Source organism: Tympanuchus pallidicinctus, unplaced genomic scaffold (assembly GCF_026119805.1).
Source record: "Tympanuchus pallidicinctus isolate F22 unplaced genomic scaffold, pur_lepc_1.0 scaffold11, whole genome shotgun sequence".
NCBI classification, from domain to species: Eukaryota; Metazoa; Chordata; class Aves; order Galliformes; family Phasianidae; genus Tympanuchus; species Tympanuchus pallidicinctus.
The window spans coordinates 120,157-139,933 of NW_026294627.1; the positions used below are offsets into that span (position 1 = coordinate 120,157).

General features: G+C 58.4%; 4 protein-coding genes across 7 annotated transcripts; 2 read left to right on the top strand and 2 right to left on the bottom strand.

Moving 5' to 3' along the window:
• Positions 1 to 26: 26 nt before the first annotated feature.
• On the top strand, positions 27 to 8,937 carry RNF121 (ring finger protein 121). 3 transcript variants are annotated; one of them, XM_052671365.1, is made up of 9 exons: positions 28 to 120; positions 2,758 to 2,795; positions 3,410 to 3,551; positions 3,811 to 3,965; positions 4,236 to 4,343; positions 4,790 to 4,910; positions 6,372 to 6,505; positions 7,362 to 7,463; positions 7,974 to 8,299. In XM_052671365.1, the coding sequence occupies exons 1-9, from the start codon at positions 64 to 66 to the stop codon at positions 8,092 to 8,094; spliced, it is 978 nt and encodes a 325-aa protein (XP_052527325.1). In that variant the 5' UTR covers positions 28 to 63; the 3' UTR covers positions 8,095 to 8,299. The 3 variants fall into 3 exon arrangements, with proteins under 3 accessions (XP_052527322.1, XP_052527323.1, XP_052527325.1); XM_052671362.1 differs by lacking the exon at positions 4,790 to 4,910 and having other exon boundaries at positions 27 to 120; positions 7,974 to 8,937; XM_052671363.1 differs by lacking the exons at positions 7,362 to 7,463; positions 7,974 to 8,299 and having other exon boundaries at positions 27 to 120; positions 6,372 to 7,355.
• Positions 8,938 to 9,052: 115 nt separating this feature from the next.
• IL18BP (interleukin 18 binding protein) lies at positions 9,053 to 15,920 on the top strand. The gene is made up of 6 exons (XM_052671387.1): positions 9,053 to 9,193; positions 9,285 to 9,344; positions 9,459 to 9,524; positions 9,761 to 9,884; positions 9,993 to 10,660; positions 15,844 to 15,920. Exons 1-5 carry the CDS (start codon positions 9,169 to 9,171, stop codon positions 10,162 to 10,164), a joined length of 447 nt encoding a protein of 148 aa, XP_052527347.1. The 5' UTR covers positions 9,053 to 9,168; the 3' UTR covers positions 10,165 to 10,660; positions 15,844 to 15,920.
• On the bottom strand, positions 12,146 to 13,962 carry LOC128074974 (erythroblast NAD(P)(+)--arginine ADP-ribosyltransferase-like). Its single transcript, XM_052671381.1, has 2 exons — positions 12,766 to 13,962; positions 12,146 to 12,409 (listed from the first exon to the last, which is right to left on the bottom strand). The coding sequence occupies exons 1-2, from the start codon at positions 13,544 to 13,546 to the stop codon at positions 12,327 to 12,329; spliced, it is 864 nt and encodes a 287-aa protein (XP_052527341.1). The 5' UTR covers positions 13,547 to 13,962; the 3' UTR covers positions 12,146 to 12,326.
• Positions 15,921 to 16,632: 712 nt separating the features above from the next.
• LOC128074972 (erythroblast NAD(P)(+)--arginine ADP-ribosyltransferase-like) lies at positions 16,633 to 19,775 on the bottom strand. Of its 2 annotated transcripts, XM_052671377.1 has the most exons (3): positions 18,899 to 19,775; positions 18,613 to 18,651; positions 16,633 to 18,518 (listed from the first exon to the last, which is right to left on the bottom strand). In XM_052671377.1, exons 1-3 carry the CDS (start codon positions 19,707 to 19,709, stop codon positions 18,436 to 18,438), a joined length of 933 nt encoding a protein of 310 aa, XP_052527337.1. In that variant the 5' UTR covers positions 19,710 to 19,775; the 3' UTR covers positions 16,633 to 18,435. The 2 variants fall into 2 exon arrangements, with proteins under 2 accessions (XP_052527337.1, XP_052527338.1); XM_052671378.1 differs by lacking the exon at positions 18,613 to 18,651.
• Positions 19,776 to 19,777: the final 2 nt, after the last annotated feature.

A 19,777-nucleotide genomic window follows, 5' to 3' on the forward strand; every position in this document is an offset into this window, starting at 1 on the left:
AGGTGGGCGGTGATTGGACGAAGGCGGCGGAAGGAGCTGGCGGGAGGTGGGGGGGGCAGCAAGATGGCGGCCGTGCTGGAGGTGGAGGTTGGCGGCCCAGGAGAGCGCGAGGCGGAGGAGGTGGGGGCTCAGGAAGGGCGGGGAGGACCTGGGAGGGTCATAGGGCCTATGGGGGCCCGTGGGGTGGCAGGACTGAAGGGGACGCTGAGGAACGGCGGCTGTGGGGTGGCCCTCGGGGGGTCTGCGGGGGTCCCGCGGTTACCTTGGGGCCGAGGTGCGAAGCTGCAGAGCGAAGGAGCCTTCAGAGAGCCGTGAGAGGAGGGCAGTGCCCTCCTGTGCGCTCTGTGCCACGGGCGCTGATGGGGTAGAGGTGCTGTGGGAGGGGGGGAGCTGTGGGTGTCCCCAGAAAACTGGGGCTTTGAGTCAAGGGTCTCAGATGTTGGGGCTGCGCTGGGCTCTGGGGTTTGCGCTGGGCTCTGAGGGGGCTGCGCTGGGCTCTGGGGGGGCTGCGCTGGGCTCTGGGGTTTGCGCTGGGCTCTGGGGGGGCTGCGCTGGGCTCTGGGGGCTGCGCTGGGCTCTGGGGATTCTCTGTGTGCTGAGCAGATCAACAGGGTGAGAGGGGAGGGCCTCAGTTTGTGCCATGGAGAGTCAAGGTGGGCATTTTGGATAACTTCTTCTTCCTAAGAGCGGCCAGGCGTTGCAAGAGGCTGCCCAGGGCAATGGGGGCAGCTGTGTCCCTGGAAGTTTTTATGAGCCATGTGAACGTGGCACTGAGAAATGTGGCTTAGTGCAAAGGCAGAAGACACTGAGTGCTGCTGAGCAGAGCCAGCTCCATCCTTCTGACTCCTGCCATTTAGATACTGACCAGCATCCATCAGATCCCATCTCATCCTTCTCTCCCCCAGGTGCTCAACCCTGGAGTGCTCAGCTTGTCCCCATCAGGAGCTGCTCCAGGCCCCCAGCATCTCCTCACCCTTACTGGGCTCTCTGCAGCAGTTCCCTGTCTGCCTGGAGCTGGGGAGCCCAGCACTGGTTGCAGTACTCCAGGTGTGGCCCCCTGCCCCTCCAGGGCAGAATAGAAAGGAGGAGAACCTCCTTGCTCTGCTGGTCAAGCTCTGTGCACTGCCCTCCAGGGAACCACTGGCCTTCTTGGCCACCATGACAAACTGTTGCCTCACAGGTCAGCCTGTGGTCAACTGTTGACCAACCCTTGGCCAACCAGGACATCGCTGTCCCTCTTGGCCATGGGGACACGCTGCTGCTTTGTGGTCACCCTGTTGGCCCCCAGGTCCTTTTCCACACAGCTGCTTTCCCTGAGCTGTGGTCCTCAGGAAGGAGATTCCTGTCCTGCACCGAGCAGAGTTGGATGCTCACCCCGTCCTGCAGCCTTGGAGCTCTTTGGTGCTGCTGCTGCGTTGTGAAGCACCGGTTGTGGCCCTTCCCCAGAGGGAGGTGGTTCCCTGAGCTGAGCATCGGGTCTGTGGTGGCTTTGGGGAGTAGCACAGGAGTTTCCTTCCGAGCCCACGGTGCTGTGTGTGGGGAGAGGATGGGGGCAGAGCTCTATATCCAGGGTGCATTCCCCACGCCGTCCCAGCAGCTGCACGCAGCACAGGGTCGTAGCGTTGGCCAGGTGCTGGTGTTTTTATTCTGAACTGGAAAGTTGGGTTGGAGCCTTGGGAGTGCTGGGTCAGTTTGGGGAGAGATTTGCCAGGATTGGGGCTGTCAGGAGCCCACACACACCTGTAAGAGGCTGTGATTTCATAGAACCTCTGGCTTGCAGGGAGTTAGAATCCTATAGTATCCCAAATTGGAAGGGACCCACGAGGATCATCAGATCCGACTCGAGTTGAGCGTTTTGTTTCCATCTGTTTCCTTCTCACAGAATCACAGAACGGCCTGGGTTGCAAAGGAGCACAGCGCTCATCCAGCTCCAACCCCCTGCTGTGTGCAGGATCACCAACCAGCAGCCCAGGCTGCCCAGAGCCACATCCAGCCTGGCCTTGAATGCCTGCAGGGATGGGGCATCCACAACATGAGAGTGATTGCTGTGCTGACAGCAGGCTGCACAGCTTGTTAGAGGCAGAGCAGTGACTCTTTCAGCAAGTCAGGAAGCTCAGAGGAGAGCCCTGGCATCTCACAGATCTGCATCCTTCACCTGCAGAGACCGCGTCTCCCGTGGCTGTTGCTTGGGGACGAGGTGCTGCTGCTGGCATCTTGCTGTGGGCTGTGCCTTTTCCTGCCTGGGGACAATTAAGACAATTAAGGAGCAGAAGGGAAGCGTGGCACCTGAGCCCGGAGCTGTGTGCCGTAGCCCTGGGGACAAAGGTTGGAGCTGTGCCCTTGTGTAGGTGTGGTGCTGGAGCCTGATAGCAGAGTCCTTGCCGTGACTTCTCACAGCCGTCTGAGCGCTGAGAAAGCAGTGCAGGGAGGTGACCTGGTGCTTTGGTTTTAAGGCAGAGGTTGAAAAAGCCCTGTGAGGAAGGTGGAAGGCAGAGTCAGAGGTTCCCCCTCCCACCCCCCCCCCCCCTTTCCAAGTCCTGGGCTCAGAAGTTTCCTCCTCGTATTTCAGAAGCGTCCCTGAGGTCTCAGGCAGAAGCTTTGCCATTTGCTGCTACCTGCAGGGATTGAGTTTCTGTGAGCAGTGTGCAGCTCCTGCAGCATGCTCGTGTGTTTGGGGACATAAGGACAGCAAAGCAGCCAACCCTCGAGATTGCCATTGCTGCTCCAACGTTGCTGTTGTATTTTTTGTCTCCTTAGGTCGACCTTTCACACCTGTCCCCAGAAGAGAGATGGAGGTGAGTTTGTGCTGGGAGCAGAGCTGAGAGCGCAGAGGAAGCCTTCAGCCTTCACCCACGTGGTGCTTTTTGCTGGAGGGGAGCAGGGGGCCTCTTTAAGAAGGCAGTGCTAATGTTTGACCTTCACAGTGCTCGCTGCTTATCCCACCTTCTCTCTTGGCCCGGCCAACGTCGGGCAGACGCTTGCTGAGAAGCCCGCTGGGCTCATCTGCTCTCATTATCAACTTCTTGACGGTTCCTGGAGATCAGAGAATTGGCCTTGCCTGTTGGATTGGGATTTCTTTCCTAACCAGACCCATCTTTTTGGCTTTAAGACCGTGGATTCAGGCTGTTGCACGCCCTCATTCCGCCCTGGCTTGCGGCCAGGCAGCGCTGCATGCAGGAAACCACAGGTGTCAGCAGAGAACCGCTCTGTGGCCATCACTTGTCGCGGGTTGCGCGGAGCTGGGGTTGCCTAGGCTGCAGCTGGGGTGGGCTGGCTGATCTTTAAGATCCACGGAGCGACTTGCAGGGCTGCCCTTCTCCCTTTTTCCAGCAATGCGGGCAGCCCTGCCGTGCCCTTCGCCTGCCCTGTGCCCTCCTGCTCTTTATCTGCCTCCTCCCTCTTGCTGCAGGGTGGAACACGCACTGATGCACGCCAAGCACCGTGGCCACGAGGCCATGCACGCCGAAATGGTCCTCATCCTCATCGCCACGCTGGTGGTGGCGCAGCTCCTGCTGGTTCAGTGGAAGCAGAGGCACCCTCGCTCCTATAACGTAAGTGTCAGCCAGGGCTTTGATGTGGTGCTTTAGCAGCAGGGCCAGAGATGGGGCTGATTTCACGTGCTGCTTTCGAGGAGATGCAGAGAGGCATCAGGGCTGTGCCTGGAGCAGGGAAGCAAACCTCGTGGCTTCCTTACCGTGTTTCCAGGCGGTGCCTGGAGCCCTGTGTGAAACGTAAACCCAGCCTGTCCTCCTGTTGGAGAGCCCCGGGTGCTGTGAGTCGCCCTGACGTGCCTCTCTTGTATTCCTGCAGATGGTCACCCTCTTCCAGATGTGGGTGGTGCCTCTGTATTTCACGATAAAACTGTACTGGTGGCGGTTCCTGGTCGTCTGGGTGCTCTTCTCAGCAGTCACAGCTTTTGTCACCTTCAGGGCCACTCGGAAACCCCTGGTGCAGACGACACCCAGGTGAGTGGACGCAGCTGTGGGGAAAGCTCAGCCCCGGGGTGAGCACTGCAAGGAGTCCTTTCAGGTTTCACTGCCCCAAATCGTAGTCTGAAGTTTCTGCTTTGGGAATCCAAGGACTGGGAGCTGCCGGGGCAGAGGCAGATCTGTAGCTTGAATTCAATTCCCGACCTCTGATGCCGCATTTTGTTGAAATCCCTAACTTGGAAATTAAAACGGTTCTGTTCGTTTGGGGGGGGGAAATGGTCAGCAGCTTGTTTTGAATTCTTGCAGGCTGGTTTATAAGTGGTTTCTGCTAATATACAAGATGAGCTACGCCACTGGAATCGTGGGGTACATGGCTGTGATGTTCACCCTGTTTGGTCTGAACTTGTTGTTCAGGTGAGCGAATCTTTTGGGTGTGAGTGCTGGGGGATGTGGCAAACCACGGGGAACGGGGTCAAAGCCAACTGCTGAATGGGGCAGGAGGCCAAAGAGAGACTTCTGGGGTGTCCTTTCCCCATGGATGGGGTCGTGGTGAGATGCCGATGGGGAGCTGTGCTTCCAGCTGCTGGCAGCTCCCTCCTGCTCTGTGCTTCTCCAGCCTGGGGGCAGTAGTGAGGTGTTCTTTGCTTCTCCAATAAACCTGCAGCTCAGGTCTGGTCTGGCAGTAGCAACGGGCCTTATCCCAAGCCAGCTTTCATTTCAGAGAGATTAATTTCTTCTTGACTAATGAACAGACCTGGCAGCAGCCAACAGGGACGTGGAACTGTTAAGTGAGGGCTTCTTTGGAGAGGATGTGCCTAACCCTAATCCTGCAGCAAAGCTCTTGGTGTCGTGTGTTGTAGAATCAAACCAGAAGACGCGATGGACTTTGGCATCTCTCTCCTCTTCTATGGTCTTTACTATGGGGTCCTGGAACGGGACTTTGCAGAGATGTGTGCAGACTACATGGCCTCCACCATTGGGGTGAGTGAGGGCCACCCCGATAACAGGTTCTGGGATCGAGCTGCTTGCAGCAGGAACTTTTCCCTCCCCAAAATGGGAAGGTGTATCGAAATCCAGCTGAGCCTTTAAAATCTCTGGTGCTGAAATGTGGTCATTTCTGGGGCCGTGTCCTAGGTGCATCAATTCTTTATCTGTAGCCACAATTCCCTGTGGCTTGTGCCCTCTGCAGCTTGTGGTGCGGACAGGGCCTGTGTTCCTGCAGTGGTGGCCTAAAATACAACACAAAGCAAAAACTGAACGAGGGCACCTGTGGGGTGAATCGCATTCCTCCTTTGCAAGAATCCTTTAGGGCTCTGAGAGCTCTGCATCCTTCCCCTCCTGCTCTCCAGGCTCACTGCTTTGCTTGCTGGACGTTCTGTCTGTCTGTAGGACTCAATCCTGTGGAGAAGGACCCAGGGGTCCTGATGGCCAAGAAGGCCAGTGGTGTCCTGGTTGACCAGCAGTTGAGCACAGGCTGACCGTGAGGCAGCAGTGAGTCCTGATGGCCAAGAAGGCCAACGGTGTCCTGGTTGGCCAAGGGTTTGCCAACGATTGACCATGAGGCAGCAGAATGACCTGAAGGCCAAGAAGGCCAATGGAGTCTTGGTTGGCCAACAGTTGAGCACAGGGTGACTGTGGGGCAGCAGCGAGTCCTGGTGGCCAAGAAGGCCAACGATGTCCTGATTGACCAAAGGTTGGCCAACGGTTGACCACAGGCTGATCATGAGGCAGCAGTATTTATCCTAGAGGCCAAGAAGGCCATTGATGTCCTGGTTGGCCAACGGTTGGCCAACAGTTGACCACAGGCTGATCATGAGGCAGCAGTATTTATCCTAGAGGCCAAGAAGGCCAACGATGTCCTGATTGACCAAAGGTTGGCCAACGGTTGACCACAGGCTGATCCTAGAGGCCAAGAAGGCCAATGATGTCCTGGTTGGCCAATGGTTGGCCATGATACAGCAATCCTGGTAGCCAAGAAAGCCAACGATGTCATGATTGACCAAAGGTTGGCCAGCAGTTGATCACAGGCTGATTGTGAGGCAGCAGTGTTTCCTAGTGGCCAAGAAGGCCAACGCTGTCCCGGTTGGCCAACAGTTGACTACGATTCAGCATTGTCTCCTGGTAGCCAAGAAAACCAATGTTGTCGTGGTTGGCCAATGGTTGACCGCAGGCTGACCGTGAGGCAACAGTTTGTCCTTGTGGCCAAGAAAGCCAATGGTGTGCATGGCACAGAACGAGGTGAGAATGATTCTCCTCCCCTCTGCTCTGCCTCGAGGAGGCCAAATCTGGAGCACCGCACCCAGCGCTGAGCTCCCCAGCTCCAGGCAGACGGGAAAACTGCTGTAGTCCTTTCCCAGGCTGTTCTGTCAAAAGGTTTTTCAGCCCCAAAAGCTCAGGTGCTGCCCCAGCCCTCCCTGACGCTTCGCTGTGTGCTTTGCTCAGTTCTACAGCGCTTCAGGGATGCCCACCAAGCACCTCTCCGACAGCGTCTGCGCCGTCTGCGGCCAGCAGATCTTCGTGGACGTCAACGAGGAGGGGATCATCGAGAACACTTACAGGCTCTCCTGCAACCACGTGTATCCTTCTCCTCCACAACCTTGTGGGAGCCCTGCAGCTTTCCCCATTAAAAAATGTGGCGTCCTGGGCTGCTCTGCTGATGTTGCAAATGGAAACGGACGGCATCTCTGCCCCGCGTGGGCTTTCCACCACCTGCAGCTGTGCTGTCAGTTCCGAAAGTGGAAGTGGCTTTGGCTTTGTTCAGCTCTGCTGATTAGTTGGGTTTCTTGTTTCTTCTTTTTCTCCTGCTGGCTCTGACTCAAGGGGTGGAGATGGGAATGCGCTGTCACGCTGTTTGCAGCCAGGTGCTTTCCCAGCTGCTCCAGGAGCGCTGCAGGCTGGCTTAGGAGTGCTTACAGCCGTAAGCTGAGCTTGTGGCTGCTGGAGGAGGTGGGGCAGAGGTGTGGGGCTGCTGGAGTGGGTTTGTGTCGGCTGCTTTGTGGGTGAGGAGCCAGCCTTGCCTTCCCCAGACCGCGTGGTTCTGGTGATGTCTGTGTCACACAGCCCTGTGACTTGGGGTTTGCATTGGGCAAATCCCTCTGACGGCACTTGGCAACAGGCTGAGAAGTATTAAAGGAACTGGTGAGCTGGCAGAGTTGGGGCTTGTGATGCACGCATGATTTGCAGAGGCGCTGTCTGGCCTCGCAGACCTTCCCCCACATGGGTTTCCCCGTGCCCCACTGCTGGCTCCTGCCCTCCCCTGGCTGCTCAGCGGGATCTCGCAGCCCTTCCTGCAGCTTCAACCCCTTGCTCTGTGCCTGGGAGGCTCTGGGCCTTCTAGGAAAGGTTTTGTCCTCACTCAGCATGGGCAGCTTCCCATGCCCTGCATGCGGGGTCAGTTCCTCCCAGGAGGTTCCCCTTAACGCTGCTCTCCAGCTTCCACGAGTTCTGCATCCGTGGTTGGTGCATCGTGGGGAAGAAGCAGACGTGTCCATACTGCAAAGAGAAGGTGGACCTCAAGAGGATGTTCAGCAACCCGTATCCTTTCTCTGTGCAGCAGCAGCAGCAGCTGGGCTGGCAGCGTGGGCTCAGCTCCCAGCCCTGCACGCTCTGATCCTGGAGCTGTGGAGCAGCCGTAGGAGCCAAGAAGCACAGAACCCTCGAGTTCTGAAATGGGTTGGGTTGGAAGGGGCTGTACCAGCCATCCACTTCCTGCCCCTGCTGTGTGTTGATGTCAGATAGTGCTGAGGTCAGGGCATCAGGCCACACAGCTGAGCGGCTTCGTGTGCAAAATAGAATGATAGAATGCTTTGGGTTGGAAGGGACCTTGAAGCTCACCCAGTCCCAGCCCCCTGCTGTAGGCAGGGACACCTCCCATAGCCCAGGTTGCTCACAGCCCCATCCAGCCCGGCCTTCAGTGCTTCCAGTGAGGAGAAATAGATCCGTGTTGCGTTGCCTGGCAGCTTCCCCTACCTGCTGACCCAGAGCTTAGATGAAACCCACCAACTTCAGACCACATTCGTGCTTCCTTCACTCGTTTGCACGAAGCTGGGAGCGACCTCACGTCATGTACGGGCAGCTGCTGGACTGGCTGCGCTACCTGGTGGCCTGGCAGCCCGTTATCATCGGCCTGGTGCAGGGCATCAACTACATCCTGGGCCTGGAATAAGGGCTGGCAGCTCCCCATCCCCACCGCGGGCAACAGCACGGCGCCGGCCGCATCCGTCCATCCCCACAAGGGGGGGTTCGGCCACCCCTGGGGGGGGGGGGGGGAAGGAACGAAGCAGCACGGACTCAGCTCTCCTCCCATCGGGGGATCCGGACCGGTTTTTAAACGAAACGATTCTTTTAATGAGAGTATTTAAAAAGGACACACACACACAAAAAAGGAAACTTGCTGTGGCCGCCGATGAGAACGGATCGTCCCGGCGGCCGCGCAGCGCTGCGCTCGGGGCTGGATCTCCCAATCCTGCAGCTTTCGAAGGACTGGGGCTCATCTCCGGGTTATTCTGTGCTTGGGAAAAGGCAGAACCCACCGAGGAAAGACACACGGCTGCCCTAAAACGCTTAACCTAAAACCCCCCGCTTTGATGCGAGGGGGCGGGGGGAGGAAGGAGCCGATTCCGAGCCCGCTGCTTTTTGTACACCGTCTTTTCTACGTGTCCCCGTGCCGGGATTGTGCTGCCCTCGGCCGGCGGGATCTGCGGTACACGGAGCCGTGGGGGCACCCACGGGAACCTCCGCACATCGGTTGCTCTTTAGCAGCGGATGGAAGGACGGAGGCGTGGGGCTGAGGAGCTCTGATCTGCTTCCCCCGGTGCGTGGAAGCCCCGGGTTTCGTGGTCGGCGACGTGGTGGCGTTCCGGTGACTCTGAGCCGCGTGGCCGAGTCACACGGATGCCGTGATGGCCCACCTGCCCCCCATCGTTCCCATTTGAGGGGCGAAACCGATGGGATGGCGGCTGCGGTGCCATCAGAAAACCGATCGGTAATAAAACGTCTTCGAAAAGCAGCGGGCTTCCAGGCACCTCTCCGTTAATTAACGCTTCGTCGGGCCGAGGGATGGAAGAGGAAAAGGAACGGGGGTTCCCCTCGCTGTCATCCCCGGCGATCGACGCTGCTCCCGGCTCTGTCACGACTTTGGGGAGGTCCCCGCTTTACGGGAAAGGGAGAAGGAAGGGCAGAGCCGGTGACTCACCGCTCCCTGCCCATAAAACGGCGCCGTCCCGAACGCTGCCGCACGATGGCTCCGTGCTCCCACCCCGACGGTACGGGCACGGCGTTCCGGGGATGGAATTTGGGCTATGGGTGGGATCGGGGGGGCTGCAGCCCGGAGCTCAGCCCCGTTTGTACCCGCAGTGCCCTCCAGCCGCCTGGTGCTGCCCCTGCTCTGCTGCGCCTTCGCCTCCTGCAGCGCAGGTAAGGGGAGGGCGTTATGGATTGGAGGAAGGGGGAAGGGAGGGGGGGGTTATAGGGTCTGGAGGCGGCTCCCGGCCCTCCCCCCCAACCCCTCACCCCCCCCCCGTCCCGCAGCAGCCATGGCCCCGCAGCCCCCCCGCATCACCCGGCTGAGGATCCCGGCGCAGCCCCCCCAGATGGGTGAGTTGAATGCTGGGGGGCTGATCTGAGCCCCCCCCACCCTTGGTGGAGATGGGAGGGAGAAAAGGGAATGATATCAGCAGCATCCCGCTACGGCTGAGGGCCGGAGGGGAGCGGACGGGATGCGGGGATCCCCGTGGGGGTGCGATGGGTGAAGTGGGGACGTTTTGCGGCTGTCCCCCGCCTTCCCCCCCCCCTCCAAGGTGTGAACCCATCTCCCCTTCAACCCCATCCAGGCAGCAACGTGAGCGTCTCCTGCGAGGCTGAGAGCGCTCACCCGGAGCTGACGCTGCTCTACTGGTTGGCAAACGGCTCGTTCGTGGAGCAGCTGCAGCCCAACGTGCGCGAAGGGGCGGTGCGGTGAGCAGCTCAACCCCAACGCAAGCCCACCCCCCCCTCCCCCCCTCCTCCATCACCACCCCGAACGAGGGGAGGGACGCGGGGCTGACGGAAGCCTTCGTCCCGCAGAGAGGAAGAGCGTGGTTCGCTGGTGATCCTCCGTCGGGATCTGCATTTCAACTCTTTCAGCTTCCAGGATCTGAGGACCAACTTCACCTGCGTGCTGCTCAGCCCATTCGGCGTGGACGTGAAGGAGCTGAAATGGGCTCCACCCAGCGACGTGGGTGGGGAAATGGGCTGAGACCGAGCAGAACTCGTGACGGGTGTGAGCCCAACAGTGTGGGCCCGAGGGCTGCCCCATTGGATGCTGTGTGTGGGGCTCCTGGTGGGGCAGGGGGGCTTCATTAAAGTGACTGCCTGGTGAGCTGCGTGCGCAGGGCTGGTAAATAAATGCAATAAAAGCAATGCTTTCATTATTTGGGAAGAGCCTTGGACCGTTCCCTGCTGCTGTTCCACATCCAACAGCAGCATCGAAAACGTCAGGAGCAGGAAAGCAGCATCTGCAGTTTCCAGGAGATGCGTTGGCACGTCGCTGCCCTGCTGTCCACGTGCAGGAGAGCAGTGGGAAGGCGTAGAGCTCAGGGCTCTCTCATGTCCACCAGGACTGTGGCTACCAGGAGGAGCACAGCCAAAGAAAGAGCAATAGATGCCCTGCTGTTGAAGGTATGGCAGCAAAGCAGATGCCTGAACTGAACACAGCGCCAGTGCCGTGTTGTTTGGGCTGCCCCCACCAAAAGGTTGGAGGTTCACAGTGACGGTGACTGCAAGCCTTCATCCAACGACCACCAGAGACCCCAACCCCATTTACAGCACTCATGCTCAGGAGGCTGGCACAGTATGTGCATTGCTTCTCACAGCTCCGGCCCGTTTCCCTGGGATGCTGTGTGTACTTCAGCCTTTATATGCAGGCACTGCTGTTCTTGGTGTGTCAGCTCGGCTCCTCCAGTCCACCCAAGGCAAAGCTGCTTGTCCGCCTCTGCTGATCTTCGCAGCCATAAGCAGCAGCGCTGTGACATGGCAGCAGCCCCCGCTCAGCCCCGGATAATTCCCAGCTGTCAGTAAGTCTTATCATCGAAAGTGCCTCATGCAGCCAGATTTGAGCCCAACCAACACTGCTTCTCTGTCACCCCATCACGCAGTGGCTCAAAGGTTGTTTGAAACTGGTGAATAAATGACCATCGAGGGTGGTGAGGAAAGAAAAGAAAAAGAAAGTAAAGATAAGGGAAAGAGAGCTGGAGGTATGGGGGGGATAAATGTTGCACAGTTCTACCCTGGATTTCTTGGGCTTGCTCAGAAGTGTTGCCCTCACCGGCCCCACTTGTCCTCGGTTGCAGTGGTTACAAAGAGCAGCACGCTGTGCAGGTTGAATAAAGCACGGAACCACGCACGGAACAAACATCAGCATTGCCTCCGCACAAAACAGCACAGGAAGGACGTGGAGCTCTTGGAGCGGGTCCAGAGGAGGACACTGAGATGAGAAGAGGGCTGGAGCAGCTCTGCTGTGAGGAAATGTTGAGGGAACTGGGCTTGTTGAGCTTGGAGAAGAGAAGGCTGCAGGGAGACCTCATGGTGGCCTTCAGTGCTTGAAGGGAGCGGGCAAACAGGAGGGGGAACGGCTGTGTGTGAGGGTGGATGGTGATGGGACAAGGAATGGCTTGAAAGTGAGTCAGGGGAGGTTTGGGCTGGATGTGAGGAGGAAGTTTTGGAGGCAGAGGGTGGTGAGGCACTGGCACAGGTTGCCCAAGGAGGCTGTGGATGCCCCAAACCTGCAGGCATTCAAGGCCAGGCTTTGATGTGGCTCTGGGCAGCCTGGGCTGCTGGTTGGTGACCTGCATGCAGCAGGAACAGGTTGGAAGTGGATGAGCACTGTGCTCCTTTGCAACCCAGGCCGTTCTGTGATTCTATGATTCTATGATTTTATGATTCTATGATTTTATGATTTTATAACCATTCCAAGTACTTCTACCCACCCAAACAGCGATCAGCATCAACGTGGGTTATAGGGTTTCCTTCCTTTACATCACCCAGCAAAGAGGGTGGACAAGTGGGCTGACACAGAACAGAACTCGTGATGAGCCCAACAGCGAGAGGCGATGGCTGCCCCACTGGATGCTGTGTGTGGGGCTCCTGGTGCCCCCCTCTCAGCTGTCTGTGGGGCAGAGGGGCTTCATTAAAGCAAGTGCCTGGTGAGCCGCGTGAGCAGGGCTGGGAGATGCAGTGAATACAACCGATAAAAACAATGCTTTTATTTTTCTGTCAGAGCTCTGGATCATTCTCTGCTGCTGTTCCACATCCAACAGCGGCACCAAAAGCGTCAGGAGCAGGAAAGCAGCATCTGCAGTTTCCATGAGATGTGTTGGCACGTTGCTGCCCTCCTGTCCATGTGGAGGGATGGTGTAGAGGTCAGGACTCTCCCACGGCTGCCAGGGCTGCGGCTGTCAGGATGAGCACCCAGAGGTGTGGGGATTCCATGGGGCTGCTCCTGCCTGGGGAAAATGGGGATGGGCATTAATGGCAGTGGGGCTGCAAGAGGCGCCCAGCCTGGGCCAGGGGCTGCGGGGCCGGGGGCTCCTCTTACCTGCACTGAAAGCACACGGCCAGCCACGGGAGCCGGGCTGGGAGGGCCACGGCACAGACAGAGGCTCCCACTGCACTGCGACCCCAGCGCAGAGCTGCCGGGCTGCAGCCATCAGCGGGGCCTGGCCTCAAGTTCCCCGTGGGCTCCCCGTTGGCCGAGCTCCCCACCTCCCCACGACCACAGCCTGCACAGCCTCCCCACGCCCCCAGATCTCACTTCCCTGATCCACCCAAGCTCCCCGTTCTGCAGCGCTGCAGCCCTTACCCTTCACGAACTCGCAGTTGTAGGTGCTGCTGTTCCCCCGGGATTGGAGCTGGATGAAGTTTCCGTCCGTCGTGTAGGTGATGCTGGTGACCTCAAACTGCTCAAAGGGTGGGATGAGGACTTCGTCCTCACTGGGGAACGCGGAGAGGTCCTTGATGGGCACACCATAGCAGGTCAGCACCAAGAAGAACGTGTCCCGGCCAAAGCCTTCAGCGACCCCCTGGTTGAAGGAGGAAGAGGTGAACTGGCCGAAGCGAACCACCTGGCCTTCCTGTGCTGTGAATCGGGTGCCCCTGACACCGCGGTAGACGTGGTAGCATTGCTGGGGCTGGGATTCCCGCAGGGTCTGCAGGGCTCTGCTCAGGAGGAAATGCAGCGTCTTGAAGGGGTAGGAGCTCAGGTAGTGCTGCCGGGAGCTCCCAGCCGTGAGCGTGGCGTTGTTGAAGACGCGGTACAGATCCCCCTCCATCGTGTACGCCAGCACAGCTATGGCCTGATCCCGTTCCAACACCACTGGGCTGGTGGCATCATCCGATCGGCTCTGCCACAGCTCAGTGGCAGAACGCCAGCCCTCAGCGTAGGTTCTGTTGTTGAACTCGGTGCGGTTCAGCTCCGGCAGCTCAGCCTGCATCGAGTCGATGCAGCCCTGGTACTGGTCATCAAAGGAGTTGGGGGCCGTGTCCATCGCCACCTCCTTGATCTGGCTGTTCTTAATGCTGGCAGCCGATGCAGCAGTCCAGGTGCCGAGCAGCAGCACCCAGCCCAGGACAGTGAGCTCCATGTGCAGAAGGATGCAGGAGCCCAGCTCTGTGCAGCACTGCTCAGCAACGGCGCAGGGGCACAGGAGGGGGCACAGCTCAGTGTGCTCAGGATCACCCCGCTGCCTCCTCTGCCTGTTTCACTCTCTTCTCCTCCCTTCAATACCACCTTTATCCTGTCCCCCTCCCTTTCCCACTCCCTTTCCCGTAAGGAAAAGTGAAAGGCACAGGGAGTGTTCCCATGTTGGCAGAGACACCAAGGGAGCAGCAATTGGACCATTGACCTCTGCTTGTGGGACCACGGAAGGAAGGAAGGAAAGCCCCCAGCCAAGCCCTGAGTGTTCCTGCCCCAGCTCTGCGGATGGACGTCGGCCCAGGACCCCACACCTCAATGTCGGGGCCTGCAGCGCCAGGCAGTGCAGCCACGGGGTTGTGATGTTACCCTGCAGCAGCTCAGCCCCCCTTTGCTCACTTCCCCGTCCTTGGGGATGGGGGAGAGAATTGGGAAACAGCAGAAAAGAAGTTGAGCTCACCACCCATCAGTGGCTGCCCCATCACTGCAAGCATGTGCTGATTGCCATGGTGAGCCTGTGGGACGTGACATGATCCACCTCCAGGCCCCCCCATATCTATATGTCAGCCATCATCCTCCAGACAAATGGTCATGATCCCCTTGACTTGCTTAATTACCCTGTGTGTTTCACATCCATGATAACCTGTGCAATAGCATCCACGGCCAAGTCCACCCCTCGATCCCGAGCGCAGCCACAGGCACCCATCACCTCCTCCTCTGTTGACGTTCCAAAATCTCTGCCTTCATCCAGTCCATGATCATTTCCAAGATCCCTGCACAACGAGGGATTCCAACTTGAGCCCACTGTGTGGTCACTGCAAGTCACTTCCTCCACATAACATCAGTGGCAGTTGGGTGAACCAGTTCCTGTTTAATTGGGTGGAAGGCTTGCTGCTGCTCTCTTCTGAGCCACTTGATAATTGGAAGAATTATCGTTAGCACGGGGTGGTCACACACTGGGACAGGTTTGCAGGTAGCAGTTGATGCTCCATGCCTGCAGTGCTCAGGAGGCATTTGGACGATGCCCTCAGCGCAGTGCTGTACATTCTGGTTAGCCCTGCAGTGCTGCACTGAGGGGTCCATGGAGCCTTCCTTCCCTTCTCCATGCTGGACACCCCCAGCCCCCTCAGCCTTTCCCCACAGGAGAGCTGCTCCAGCCCTTTCAGCATCTCCGCGACCTCCTCTGCTCCCATTCCAACACCTCCACGTCTTTCCTGGGACGGGACACCCAGACCTGGGTGCAGTGCTCCAGGTGGGGCCTCATGATGAAGGAGCAGAGGGACAATCCTTTACTCCTGCTGTGCCAAGCGCACCGCTCAGCTGGGCGTCAGCAGCAAACTGCTGAGGCTGCACTCGATCCCATCGTTGGTGTCACTGAGGGAGATGTTGATGTTCCCAGGACGGACCCCTTGGGGACACCGCTCAGCTCCGCCTCCCGCTGAACTCAGAGCCGTTGACCACCACCCTCTGACCACGGCCGTCCATCCGATTCCTTACCCACCGAGTTGCCCACCCTTGAAACCCACAGCTCTCCACTTCAGAGATCAGGACATTTTCCTTCCTCCTCCCTCCAGAAGAACCTCCCCAAAGAGCTCGGCCCGCACACCTTCTTCTCGGTGCAGACCTGCTATGGTGCGCCCGTCCAGAGCTTCACCGCCCTCCCTGCTGAGCACAAAGTCCTCATCCCAGCTGCCGAGCAGCTCAAGGTCACCAGCATCACCTGTAACAAAGGCATCACCTCCATCACCAGGGGAAGAGCAGCTCCTACAGCTGCGAGCTCATGAAGGGCACGGGCTGCAGCGCGGCGCTCCTGAATGGGGAGCTGGGATGGATCGGGGCCCGGCAGCTGCGGGAGAGCCCTGAGCTCTGCACTGCCCCTCCGCAAGGACAGGAGGGCAGCAAGGCGCCCTCATTGCATCGCGTGGAAACTGCGGGCGCTGCTTCCCGCTGCTTTTTGGACGCTTTTGGTGCCGCTGTCCAACGGGGAACGACAGCGGGTGAATCACGAGAGCAGCTTCTCTTGGTGAGAAGTGCCTGTGCACACTGATGAAGCAGTTAGCAGGTGGAAGACGGTGTGCCTGCATAAGGGTGAGCTGAGGGCAGAATGCGGAGTCGGCAGTAAATCTCAGGCAATCAAAGATAAGAAAGAACAATGGAGGCCTTGTTGTTGAAGGTATGGCAGCAAAGCAGATGCCTGAACTGAACACAACGCCAGTGCCGTGTTGTTTGGGCTGCCCCCACCAAAAGGTTGGAGGTTCACAGTGACGGTGCCTCATGCAACGAGCTTTGAGCCCCAACCAACACTGCTTCTCTGTCACCCCATCATGCAGTGACTCAAAGGTTGTTTGAAATTGATGTGTAAATGACCATCTAGGGTGGTGAGGAATAGAATGGAAAGGGGATGGAAAGGGAAGGGGATGGGAATGGAAGGGGCAGGGGAATGGGAGTGGAAGGGGTGGGAAGGGAAGGGAAGGAAAAAGGAAACGAAAAAGGAGAAGGGAAAGGAAAGGGAGAAGGAGAAGGGGGAAAAAAAAGGGAGAGTGAGAGGGAGGGAGAGGGGGAGAGGAGGAGAGGAGAGGAGAGGAGAGGAGAGGAGAGGAGAGGAGAGGAGAGGAGAGGAGAGGAGAGGAGAGGAGAGGAGAGGAGAGGAGAGGAGAGGAGAGGAGAGGAGAGGAGAGGAGAGGAGAGGAGAGGAAGCATCAATGCCCTTGGTATAAGGAATACTATTTCCTACATTTTTTTCCTGCGGGGTTTTCAGCTGGCCATAGGAGCAGGTTCTTTCTGAGCTCACGGAGCTGTATGTTTGGGAACACAGACAGGTCTTATCTTATGTACTATTGGTGCTCATCCCCATGGGGACAACCCTCTGCTCTGAAAGTCCCCATCCCAACACCCGTGTGCGATGCTGCTGGTTGTTGTTAAACTCATCCGCATTTTCTGTGCTGGTTTGAATTCATAGAGGGTGCAAAAGAGATTAGAAACATCGCTATGGGGGCACATGCTGCCTCCAGGAGCTTAAGTGCATGACACAAATGCTGTTTTTCACTGGGATCATTATTACTGTGCATAGAAAGTCTTAGTGCATCTAGCTTCACAGGAAGACAGCAAATTGCAATGGAGAGGGTTGTGCAGGGCAGTGGTGATGGCGTTGTGTTTGCTGGAGCTTGAGAAGAGTGTGGGTAATGCCCTCGGTCATATGGTCTCATTTTGGGGCAGTCCTGTGTGGAGCCAGGAGTTGGACTCGATGACGGTGATGGGTCCCTTCCTACTTGGGATATTCAGTGATTGTATGATGGGACCTCATTGCAGCTTTCCATTACTGGATGAGATCTTAGAAGCAAGAGGGACTCTGCCCTTTCATGTGGGCTGAGTATGATAGGACAATGGGAAAGGTTCAATATAAAGAATAATAATAATGAAATGGAGATATAGAATAGATAGTAGAGGGAAAATCTTCACTCAGAGGACCTGTGGTGAAGCCCTGGAGCAGGGTGCTTAAGGAAGCCATGGGTGCCCCATCCCTGGAGGTGCCCAAGGTCATGGATGGGATCCTGGGCAGCCTGAGCAGGTGGGGGCACCCAGCCCATGGCAGGGGTGGGGATTGGATGGGTTTTAGAGTCCGTTCCAACCCAAACCTTTCCATGACTCCACCATGATGTTGCCAGGGGGATGGGGCCACACAGTCTGTCCCCTGATCCTCTCCAGCCGTGGCTGGAAGAGTGCAGGGAGCACAGAGCTGCCCGGGGCTGTGCCCCAGCCCCTGTTGGCCACCCCGCCAGCAGCCCTTACCCTTCACAAGCTCGCAGTTGGAGCTGCTGCTCTTCTCCTGGGAATGGAGATGGATGAGGGCTCTGCTTTTGACGTGGCTGAAGTTGCTGACCTGAACGTACTCAAAGGGTGGGATGAGGATTTCTGACTGCTCAAACAGGCTCTGGCCAGCTCTGCCCTTATCTCAGCCCTCCAGATCCCACATCGGGCACCAAAAGGGCCAATGTGGGTTTCCCTTCCTCTCCACGACACCGCACGTCCTCCTGAGCCAGACCTTGTGGGAATCCCAGCCCAACGCTGCCACCACATCTACTCCAGCATCAGGAACACCCACTTCATGGCACAGCAATGGTCCACGTTGTCCAGTTCCCCTCCTCCAGCCTCCAGAAGAAGGTCGATGAGTCCTTTGGCCTGGACACCTTCTTCTGCGTGGAGCCCTGCCATGCTGTCCCCATCAAAGACTCCTCCTTCCACCCTGATGAGGACAGAGAAGTCCTCTTTGCACCCTTTGAGACCACGGAGGTCACCATAAAAAAGTAAGGGAAAAGCCTTTGTCCATCTCCACTCCCAGTGCAAAAACAGCACCTACAACTTGAAACTCGAGGAGGGTGCGGGCTGCCGGCAGGGCTCTCATGGAGGGAACATCTCTGCTGTTGGGGAACTTGTGGATATTTGGGAGCAAGGGGAGCTGGAGGAACTTAGAGCTCTGCAAAGCCACGGGGTTCTGCAGGGGAAGGGGAGGAGTGGGACCACAGTGGGGTCGGGGGGTAGCAAGTAGTAGGGGTAGGGAGCTGCTCTACACCCTGCTGTGCAGGTCCCATGGGCTGCGTTCCAGGGAGGGGGCAAGGCAGCCTGGTCGTGCAGCACAGCTTGGTGCTTGGAGGTGACCTCACCGTGGAGGTGAGCACGGCGGGACCTGCAAGCAAAGATCTGCTCAGTCTTCAGCAGCCGTCGCGGCAGTGGCACAAGCTTTGGTGAGAAGCTCGAGCAGGATGTGGGGCCAGCAGTGCTGATGGGAATGTCACGGAGAGGCGTTCGGATCCAAGGGATGGCAGCAGTGCGGGGTGCAGCTCAGGGCTCCCCCAGGGCTGCCAGGGCTGCGGCTGCCAGGAGGAGCACGCAGAGGTGTGGGGGTTCCATGGGGCTGCTCCTGCCTGGGGGAACGGTGGCAGGCAGTTAATAGCAGTGGGGGGCTGCAAGCAGTGCCCAGCCTGGGCCAGGGGCTGCGGGGCCGGGGGCTCCTCTTACCTGCAATGAAAGCACACGGCCGCTCCTTGCACCTTTTCTCTGCAAAGAGACCGAGAGCGCTGCAGGGCCGCGGCACAGACAGAGGCTCCCACTGCACTGCGACCCCAGCGCAGAGCTGCCGGGCTGCAGCCATCAGCGGGGCCTGGCCTCAAGTTCCCCGTGGGCTCCCCGTTGGCCGAGCTGCCCACCTCCCCACGACCACAGCCTGCACAGCCTCCCCACATCCCTGGTCCTCACTGTGCCCAATTCACCCAAGCTCCCCATTCTGGAGCGCTGCAGCCCTTACCCTTCACGAACTCGCAGTTGTAGGTGCTGTTCATCCCCTGGGAGCGGAGCTGGATGGAGGTTCTTCCCTCATTGTAGGTGATGTTGGTGACCCTGAATTGCTCAAAGGGTGGGATGAGGACTTCATCCTCACCGGGGAAAGTGGAGAATTCCTTGATGGGCACGCCGTAGCAGGTCTCCACTGAGAAGAAGGTGTCTTGGCCAAAAGATTCAGCGACCTTCTTCCGCAGGGAGGAGGAGGTGAACTGGCCGAAGCGGACCACCCTGCCCTGCTGTGCTGTGAATCGGGTGCCCCTGACACCGCGGTAGACGTGGTGGCATCGCTGGGGCTGGGATTCCCGCAGGGTCTGCAGGGCTCTGCTCAGGAGGAAATGCAGCGTCTTGAAGGGGAAGGAGCGCAGGTAGTGCTGCCGGGAGATGCCATCCTCCCTCGTGGCTGTGTTGAACTGGTGGTACAGTTTCCCCTCCATCGTGTACGCCAGCATGGCTGTGGCCTGATCCCGTCTCAGTGCCGGTGGGCGGTCGGCACGACCCCATCGATTTCGCCACTCCATGGCAGCATTTCTCCAGCCCTCAGCATAGACCTCGTTGGTGAACTCGGTGCGGTTCAGCTCCTCCAGCTCATCCTCCATCATGCGTCTGCAGCCCTGGTACTGGTCATCAAAGGTGGTGTTGGCCATGTTCATCGCCACCTCCTTGACTGGGCCCAGGTCTCTCTTGCTGCTGGTGGCCAACACGCTGGCCAAGGCGCCAAGCAGCAGCACCCAGCCCAGGAGGACGTGCTCCATGTGCAGAAGGACCCAGGTGCCCATCCGCACACACACTGATTCCCCCAGCACAGCCCCACCACCCCTGAGCTTCAGCCCCACACTGCCTGCGC